Raw genomic sequence first — 9,569 nt, 5'->3', positions numbered from 1 at the left:
AAAAACACGCACGTAAGCGTGCAAACATGGACCCACACGTTCATACATGTATAGTCCCACTGACTTTCAAATGCAAACTCGCAGACACACAACCATCCCCAAACGGCAACTTCATGGGCCATCTCGCTTTCTCTCTCTCTCTCTCACTTTCTCTCCCTCTCGCTCTCTCTCTCTCACACACACACACACACACACACACGCACGCACGCACCCACTGCAATCTCACTCTGCGCACCACTGCCGTTTTAAAGAAGGGGAAACTGAGGCACTGAGTTCCTTAAGGCCCCGTGGAGGACGGCCCCTCCTGACTCCCGTCAGAGGCTGCGGCCGGGCGCCCCCTGCTGGTCTGGTCCCTTCAAGAGCGCGCGGGGCGGAGGCGCGCGGGACGGGCACGCGCCTGACGTAACCATGGCATCCTCTTGGCACGCGCGGCCCGCGCGCGGGGAGGGCGGGGCGGGCGCGTTGCCATGGCGCCGACGGGCCGCGTGAATGGGGCATTGTTCGTCGCGGCGCCCGGGCCGGGCTGTCCAGGACCCACCCGGACCCACCCGGTCCGGCAGAGACCGGGAGACGGGGCGGGGAAAGACAGAGATGGAGAGAGATGGAAAGACAGGGAGAGACAAGAGGTAGGGAGAGACAGACAGAGCCGTAGAGGGGAAAAGAAAGACACTTAGAAGAGACGAGGGAGAGACAGATGCGGAGAGACAGAGAGATGATCTGGAGAGACCTGCGAGATGGAAAGACGTGCACAACCGAGGAAGGACTGACAGAGGAAGAGGGCCACGGAGAGGCAGAGGAGGGGATCGAGATGGAAGACGAAGGCTGGGTGGGAAACAGAGGCCCACTGTGCCCGGCGCCTTGCCTGGCAACGGGAGGAGGCAGAGGACCAAGATCCCCCCAGGCAAAGTCGGAGATGCCGAATGGGGGAGCCAGCCAGACGGAGGGTCAGAGAGACCCAGGAAGGAAATAAAGGGGAACCCTCCTAGGGTCTCTGGTCCCACCCACCTCAGTCCCTTCTCCACTCCCTTTATTATTTTTTTTTTCCATTCCCTTCTAGAGGACTCGCCTTCCCCTGCCTGACGCTCTCAGAAGGCAAACCTGTGTTCTGCACATCTTTACACACCCGCTACAAGACACCATCAACACAAAGATCCAGTCCTTGGGGACGCCGCCCCAGACACCTTCACAGACACAGTGACACCTACGAACATGCCCACAGTCACCCAGAGACACTCACAGTCATGGTTACGGCCAGACACACCCATGACAGGAACTCCTGCCCGCCATCAGTGCGACAGTGACACATATAGTTCCATAGATGCACCATCGTGCAAGGACCCTACCAGACATGTGGTCCTAAGCCACACATCACCCCACAGGCTCACACTCCAGGAAACGCTGTCATATGTGCCTACCCTAGAGACAGAGTGCTCCTTCACACCTACACGTCTCCCTACATTCATTGACACCTTCATAGACACACATGTGCCTTCCCCCTGGTCTGACTCACTGACTGGCTCCCTGTCCCCTGGTCCAGATTGGGGGTCTGTGGGGCTGCTGGGTCCAGTTCTCCATGTTTGACATACAGACATCTGTCATCAGTGGAGGTTGGGAAGGAAAGGGACGGAAGCAAAGCCCCACCCCACTCTGCCTCAAAGGGCTGGGTCAAGCCAGGCCAGGGTGTTCCCCTACTCCGGGCTAGCTGGGTCAACTTGGCCCAAACCTGGACCAAGGGTGGCCCCTGGTGGCCATGTGTGGTCTCTGCACCCATCACGTGGGGAGACGGTGGGCGGCCCGATGGCCCAGGCTGAATAGAAGGGCAGAGAGGACAGGCCCAGGCTCAGCCCAGAGCCTGGAGAACACATCAGGGTCCAGAAGCGGGAACCCAGACCGAGAATTCAGAGCTTGAAATCCAGATCACGGTCTCAGAATCCAAAATCCAAAGCTGGATTCCCAGCTACCAGATCCAAGAACTCAGTTCCCAGAATTTAAAATCCAGGTCCGAATGCCCAGAATCTAGAATCCAAAAATCCTATCTTCCAGAATCTAAAGCCAAGGACCCGGAATCCAGATCCAAGAACCCAGAGCCCAGAATCCTCCTGAGAGCCGACTCCTGCCTTCCCCAAGCCCCCCACACTAGACCCTGGGCCACAGAGGTTGTCGAGGGCAAGGACGCTCTGAAGGCACAGGAGACGGGCCCTGCGGTGACCCCACAGAGCCCCTCCCAGCTGCTGTCCCCGTGTGTTGACACACACACACTTCAACAGGATCTTACAGACCCCGCGCCCCAAAACACACAGCCCGTGACCATCACAGGCACAACACCACACACAGCGTGACACAACCTAAAGAAAAGAACCGCCATACGCTCCTCTCCCCAGAGCGTGGACGCATGGGGGCCCTCGCACCCATACAGCCTCAGCGCCACCCCCAGCCCCCAACCATCCCACCGGGCTCAGGCACACAGCCACCATACCCAGAGATCCACAAAAACCCAGGACCCCCAGGGTGTTGTGCTCCGCGTCCAGACACGCTCACAGAATTGTGGAGGCTGTCCACACACGCGCACACACACACACACGCGCTCCCCCAAGCATGGAGAAGCCCCGTGCCTTGGCAGCCATGCAGCCCCTGGGAACGGGACCCCCGGGACAGGGCTTGTCGTGCACCCCCGTGCCCACCCCAGCCCTCCCCTGCCCGGCCGGCTGGCGGGCTTTAATACAGATGCCAAACTCATAATTGTAACTGAGGGTGACAGGGTCACCTTGAGCCCCAGATGCTCGCGCGGTGACAGATGGCGCTGGCAAACCTGATTAGCGGCCCCTGTGCCAGCGCCTGTGGCACCTGCATCCCTCGCCCCTCCCCCGCTCCCCCAGCACTCATTACCCACCCATTACTGGGCCTGGGGGGGGCGGGGGCCGGCTGGCACTGCCCAGGAGGGGGCAGGGACTCCGGGGGCCCCCTGGCACCAAGGCTCCCAGCTGGCTCCCCGGCTGGCAGGAGGTGGGCACAGCTGAAGGGGGGGAATCAGGCGCCTCGTGCCTGCCAGAGCGAGGGGTGCCCGCGGTGCCAGGGCTGAGCTGCCCGCTCGGACTCTGCCTGGGGTTTGGCACAGAAGCCTGGAGGGAGGGGGGGGAGCATGCGCCCCCTGTGGGCCCCTGGTGACCCTGCCCCCCACCCGGGGCCCTTGAAGCAGGGCCTTGGGAGCTGGCCGCCTGGCCCGTTCCCACCCCTCTGTGCAGGCCTGTAGGGTCAGAGGTCGCAGGCTCCCACGCCCTGCTGGCCCATCTGTTTCCTCGGGTCCCCTCCTTCTGCTCCCCTCACCTGGGGCCTTCCTTCCTGAGGCAGGAAGAGGGCTGAGAGGGGCCTGGCCGCCCCCCCCACCCCGCCCCACGCTCCGGGGGGCATTTGGAGTCAGCCCTGACAGCGCCACATGTCCCCACGTCTGTGCCAGACGAGCCCATCTGCCAGGGCCCCGGTTCCAGCCGCCCGAGCCAGGCTGCCCTCATGCGCTGCAGACCCTGTGCCCAGCTAAGGAGGGAGCACCCCTGACGCCCACACCCCAACACAGGGCCACCCGTTCCCAGGGAGCCCCAGTTGGAGGAACACACACACACACACACACACATGCACACATGCACACACGCACAACTGGGTTTGGCCAACCTTTATGGTTCCTGTTCAATACCACACTGTGCGTGGGGCTGTGTGGAAACTTAAGGGAGCGGGGCAGGAGGGGCGCTGGGATCACACGGGTCCTGCCTCTGACTTGGGGGGGGCCCAAGTCTCCCCCAGCAGCTATGTCTGCCTCCCTGTCTTGGTTTCTTGGGGGGGGGGTCCCTAGGACGGGGTCATCCCTGTGTCTCCTGGTCCGTGTGGGACCATCTGTCCTCCCTGTAGCTGGGAGCGTGTCTTTCATTCTAGGAGAGGAGGTCCAGCCTAGGGGTCAACGTTGGGTGCCACACTGTCCAGGATTCGAATGCCGGACCTGCCACTTACTGCTGTGGGACGTGAGCGAGTGGCTTTGCCTCTTAGAACCTCAGTTTCCTTCTCTGTAAAATAGGGCGATACTAACCCCCATCTCATTGGGCTGCTCCGGGGATGACGTAAGTCAGCGTGTGTCAAACGCTTAGCGCAGGGCCTGGTAAACTGAGTGCTATGATTATGAGCGGCCCAGCCCCACAGCTGGGGACGTGCCTGGTGTCCCTGGGAGCAGGGCAGGGATGTTGGAGACCTGTCAGGCTGTCCCTGTGTCCCTAGTCTCTTGACCCAGCGTACATGATCCAGGTTGGCATCTTTCTGGGCGCGTCTGCCCCCATCTCCCCAAGATGTGCACATTTGCGTGTCCCTCCGTCATGCTCAGATCACGCCTTCGGGCTGCACTGACACCCTTCAACCAGCACAGTAGACGTCTTCATCTGTCGACGGGAGCCGGGGCCGCTCGCCCGACACCACAGGACCACGGGTGTCCAGCGTTTTCGAGTGGGCACACAGCTGTTGCAAAGGACGAGTGGGGTGGGGTCCAAGCCGGGGACGTAGAGGGACGAACAGTGGCCAAAGCAGAGGTGGTTTCGGAGGTGAACTGCCGTGCAGCCGGGCTGGGAGATCACCTGGGACAGGGAGATCAGTGGAGTGTGGGGCCAGAATGGTGAGAATAATCTCCCATCCACTCCCACCCCACCTCGAGAGGCCAGGTTCAAATCCTGACTGCCATCGGCTGGCTGTGTGACTTGGGGCAAGCTACCCAGCCTCTCTGGTCCTGTTTCTTTACCTGTGAAATTATGGAAGTTCAACCAGGAAAAAGAGAAATCAACCTACCCTTTTTGTTGTTGTTGTTGTTGTTGTTGTTGTTGTTGTTAATGTTTGTTTATTTTTGAGAGACAGAGCGTGAGCGGGGGAGAGGCAGAAAGAGAGGGGAGACACAGAATCCGAAGCAGGCTCCGGGCTCTGAGCTGTCAGCACAGGAGCCGGATGTGGGGCTCGAACCCTCGAGCCTCGTTTGGTGCCCCAATCTACCCTTTCAACAGAAAGGATTAATACAGGGAAGGGCCGCTCCTCCTGAGCAGGAGATGATGATGAAGGAGGCACCTCTCGGGATAAGGGATTGCAGAAAGGGCTAGCATTACAGGAACCTGGTGGGGATTAGACAGAAAGCCCTAGCCTTTTGCCTAGCACACAGTAAGCATTCAGTAAAAGTACCCCCCTATGGGGGCCCCTGGGTGGCTCAGTCAGTTAAGCATCTGCCTTCAGCTCAGGTCATGATCTCGAGGTTTGTGAGTTCGAGTCCCGCGTCGGGTGAGCTCGAGCCCTGGTTCAGGTGAGCCCCGCTTCTCTCTCTCCCTCTCTCTCTCTCTCTGCCCCTCGCTCACTTGCACTCTTTCTCTCTCTCAAAAAAAAAAAAAAAATTCCTCCTCTGGTCCCCTCCAAGTAAGTGGCTCTATCAACTCGCCCCAACTTCTCTGCTTAAACCCTGTGTTCCTGCCGCCCTGCGAGCCCCGTCCTCCTCAGTCATCCTGCCCCAGCCACCCCGGCCTCTTCCCTGTTCCGACACAGCACCATGCCCACCTCTGGTCCACTGGTCCATTGCCCTTGCTGTGCCCTCCACCTGAGTTCATCCCAACGCATCTTTTCTCAGAGGCGTCCCCAAGGGAAATGTCACCCCCCTGGTGGTCTTTTTCCTGGGGCTTGTAGTAATTTATAGTTGTGTCTCTTCTTTTAATGTTCCTCTCCTAGAATACAAGCTGCTTGGGGACGGGGACTTTCTCTCCCTTGTTTATGGCTGTAACCCCAGCAGGTACATCATAGCAAAAGCTAACACTTACTGACTGAACACTAACACCATGCCGGGACCCATGCTACTCACCTTAGGTGAACTCTCTCCTCCCACAATGCTACAAGCTGGGGCCATTATTGTCCTCATTTACTGATGAGGGAACCCGAGGCTCAGAGTAGTCCCTCACCTAAGTCCACACAGCTGCCAAAGGGGCTGCTGGCCCTGAGAACACCTCTGTGCCACCCCGGGCAGTTGCTGCTCTGGGAGAGGGTACACAGCTGGATCCCAGGCCAGGGGTCCCCTCTGCTGGGCACAGCGTGCGTGGCTGTGCGGGGCAACTGGGGCACAATTCAGGGCAAGGTAACTGGCCCCAGGCCATGCAATCGCCACCGTATCACCTTCGGCGAAAGTTTGCTGAATGAATAATGAGCCAAGGGGGCTTGGGAACTGACACCCTGCGGGGCATCGTTCCAAACACCTTGCGTGCATTCACATCTGTCATTAAGTCTGTTTTTCCAAGATAGGAAACGAGGCTCAGAGAAGGGAAGCCACTTCCCCTGGGTCACACAGAAGTCATCAGTTAACTTGAAGCCAGGTACACGGAGCACCAAAGCCCGGGTTATAAACACATGGCGTGAATTCCCACAGCTCTTAAAGAGCACTGACTGAATGCCCATAACCATATCTGTCTCGTTCTGATGCCCAATAGCCCTTAGGAGGCAGGCACTATTATTCATTTAATCACTCATTCATTCAACAAACACTGAGTGCCCACCGCGTGCCTGGCTCTGTTCACAGGCCTGGCGATGGGGATACAGAAGTGAACAAGGCATAATAATAATTCGTGCTCTGCTGGAGAAGACATCCTAGTGAGGGAGACATGATAAATGCAACCACAAAATCAGTTTTACATGTTAGGCGATGAGGTGTACTACAGTGAGAAATAAAGCAGGAAAGAAGGAACAGGTGAAAGGTGTTGCATCTTTAAATTGTGTCTGAGAAAAAACCTGAAGGAGGGAAGAGAAGGAGCCACAGAATATCTGGGGGTGGGGGAGTGGAATGGCAGAGGCAAAGGGAGCAGACAGTGCAAAGGCCCTGAGGTAGATGTAGCATTGGTGTGTCCGGAAAAAAGCAAGGTGGCTGGTGTGGCAGGAGTGAAGTAGGTGAGGAGAAGAGCAGGAGGAGGCGAGGTCGGGGAGGTGACAGGGCCTTGTGGGCCCCGGGAGGGACATGGCTTTGCTCTGACTGGAGTGGGAGCCGTGGAGGGCTCTAAGCGGAAGAAGGAGGAAATCTGACTCAGGTATTCACAGGTGCCCTCTGGCCACCAAATGGAAAAATAGGCCTGGGGGAGAAGGCAGCCATAGAAGGGCGGGAGACCAGGATAGAAGTAACTGCATGGTTGGGTAGGAAAGGCTTAGGCCTCATCTTCTAAGGGAGGAAACAGGATAAGAGATGTTTAGGTGGAGGGTGCGAGGCCGGACCCCAGATCTGTGCAGGACCACAGTCTGTGCTCTCCGCCAGTGCTGAAGCTCGGCCCTCCTCTCCCCCTGCCACCCTCACCTGGGTGAACGGCACAGCCTTGCACCTCTCCCGGGTCACTTCGTGCGGGTCCAGGGGCAGAGACATGGTGGGGGCCGCTTCCTGCCCCTGCTGCAGACTACCTCTCCCTAGCCGGCCAGTTTTCTGCAGGCCCAAGAAGGCCTTCCAGCTGCTGAGGGCAGAGGATTGTACCTGGGAGGCTGGGACCCCTCGGCCCAGAGCCCAGGTCTCATTGGTGGCAGCCCAGAGCCGAGATGGGGGCCCCTGGGGTCCGGGCCTCCCAAAGCCTGTGGGCAAGTGGGCCCCACTGAGCAGGCTCAGGAGAGCAATCAGCTGGCGGAGGAACATCTGTCCGTCTGTCAATCTGGGACTGGGCTCAGGGTCCTGGGCAGCCGACCCTGCTGTCTGGTGGGTGGAACCGAGGCCCTTCGGACCTGCTTTAAATGGCTTTCCCCCAACCTCTGCAAACCCACAGTGGGAAGGAAAATAAACTGAGGCCTGCTGGGTTCCCACCCCTCCCCCCACCAGCCTGGCGGGGGAGGGGAGGGGCTGGGTCTGTGGGTGTGTGGGCCGTGGGGACTGGGAAAGGCAAGTCTGGAAACAGGGACTCAGGGGCACGATGCCTGGAGGCTATGAGGGGGCTCCTTTCTAGGTCTGGGGCACATCCATCCCTCCGTTTAGCAAAATCAGACAATTCCAGCCAGGGCTCCCGGGTTTCAGCCTGAGCATTGCAACTTTTTTTTTTTTTTTAATTTTTTTAAATGTTTTTATTTGTTTTTGAGAGAGAGAGAGAGACAGAGACAGAGACAGAGCATGGGTGCGGTAGGGGCAGAGAGAGAGAGAGACACACGCACGCAGAATCCGAAGCAGGCTCCAGGCTCCGAGCTGCCAGAACAGAGCCCGACGCCGGGCTCAGACTCGTGAACCGTTGAGATCATGACCTGAACCCAAGTCAGACGCTTCACGGACTGAGCCACCCAGGCGCCCCAGCATTGCAACTTTCTGGCTGTGCAACCTCTGTGAAGTCCCTTCACCCCTCTGGGGGCTCAGCGTCCTCTTTGGTTCCGAGGATGAATATAATATGTTATTAACTCTCCCTACCTGGTGGGGCTATTCTGAGGACTCAAAGGAGATAATTTATGCAAGCAGCTTACAATAGAGGCTGATACACAGTAGAACCATGAGTAAACTATGATTAACTTCATTATAGCTGTTTTTCCTTTAGCACCTATTAGAGGCCAGGCGTGATTCCCAGCCCTGGGGACTCGGGTTGGGGGGGGAGGGGCAAGACAGAAATGGGTTCTCGCTGTGGATGTAACACTGCAGTGCAGAAAACAGGCAGTACAAGATACGATGATGTCAGGGTCTGAAGTGTTAGGTTATTTAAATAGCATGTGCCTTACAGGAGTCAGGGCGGGGACTTCTGCCCCCCAGGGTGGTCAGAGAAGGCCTCCCCGAGGAGGTGACATTTTTGCAGAGCCCTGAGGTGGTGCTGGAGGCGATGGGAACAGCCCGGTGGGGGGTGGAGGCTGGAGGGCTGGAAGCACATGAAGAGGGTGGGAGCCGTGTCCCAGGCTTTGGAGCCCTGGGGACGCCTGGGTGGGGGGCCGGGCCCTGGCACCCCCGTAGCCCCCATTTCGCACCCAGGCGAGGAGCTGCCGGCGCAGGGGCCGTGAGAAGCCGCACGGCCGGTCCTTCCCGCGCCCCGCGGGGCTGCGAAGTGCGATGGGGCGCGCTCGCCCTCTGGCGGCGGCTCTCGGGACTGCGCGGCAGCCGCGCCCAGGGCATCTGCCTCCTGGACGCCCCACCTGGAAGGTGCGAGGGTGCTTCCCCCACACCCCGCTGCATCCGAGCTCCTGGGCGTCCCCCAGCCCGCCCCCTCGAAGTCCTCTAGACCCAGCTGATGCCCAGTGCTAACGCCCCAAACTTTGGAGCACCGTTGACCTCCTCGCTTTCTCTGACTGCACCCGCCTCCCCCCATCTGCTATGACGGCAAATCCCGTCTGCTCCAGAATCTACCTACGATCCGTCCACTTCTCACTCCTCTCTCGCCCCCCGCCCAGACACGGCCCCTGTTATTTCCCCGCTTGAACCAGTACGGCGCCTCCACCCTGGGTTGGTGCTCGAGCTCCCAGCACCTCTCCGCAAAGTCTGTTCCCCCCACAGCAGCCAGGAGGCGCCGGTGAGCACTTGGGTCCGGGCACTTCTCTTTGCTCAGAACCTTCCAGGGCTCGCACCTCGCTCGGGTGACAGCCAA

General features: G+C 59.1%; 1 protein-coding gene across 1 annotated transcript; it reads right to left on the bottom strand.

Moving 5' to 3' along the window:
- Positions 1 to 4,364: 4,364 nt before the first annotated feature.
- DAND5 (DAN domain BMP antagonist family member 5) lies at positions 4,365 to 7,660 on the bottom strand. Its single transcript, XM_049643121.1, has 2 exons — positions 7,334 to 7,660; positions 4,365 to 4,610 (listed from the first exon to the last, which is right to left on the bottom strand). Exons 1-2 carry the CDS (start codon positions 7,658 to 7,660, stop codon positions 4,365 to 4,367), a joined length of 573 nt encoding a protein of 190 aa, XP_049499078.1.
- Between the last annotated feature and the right edge of the window lie 1,909 nt (positions 7,661 to 9,569).

The sequence above is a fragment of the Panthera uncia genome, chromosome A2, assembly GCF_023721935.1.
Source record: "Panthera uncia isolate 11264 chromosome A2, Puncia_PCG_1.0, whole genome shotgun sequence".
In the NCBI taxonomy this organism is placed as follows: Eukaryota; Metazoa; Chordata; class Mammalia; order Carnivora; family Felidae; genus Panthera; species Panthera uncia.
This window is presented reverse-complemented; position numbering and strand designations above follow the sequence as displayed.

What these genes read in the sequence shown, in the direction of transcription:
- DAND5 (XM_049643121.1), bottom strand. Translation starts at nt 7,660, where the DNA reads ATGTTCCTCCGCCAGCTGATTGCTCTCCTGAGCCTGCTCAGTGGGGCC. An exon ending in AGGCTGTGCCGTTCACCCAG is followed by an intron (nt 4,611 to 7,333) that starts GTGAGGGTGGCA and finishes TCCCTGTCCCAG; the next exon opens with GTGATCTCCCAGCCCGGCTG.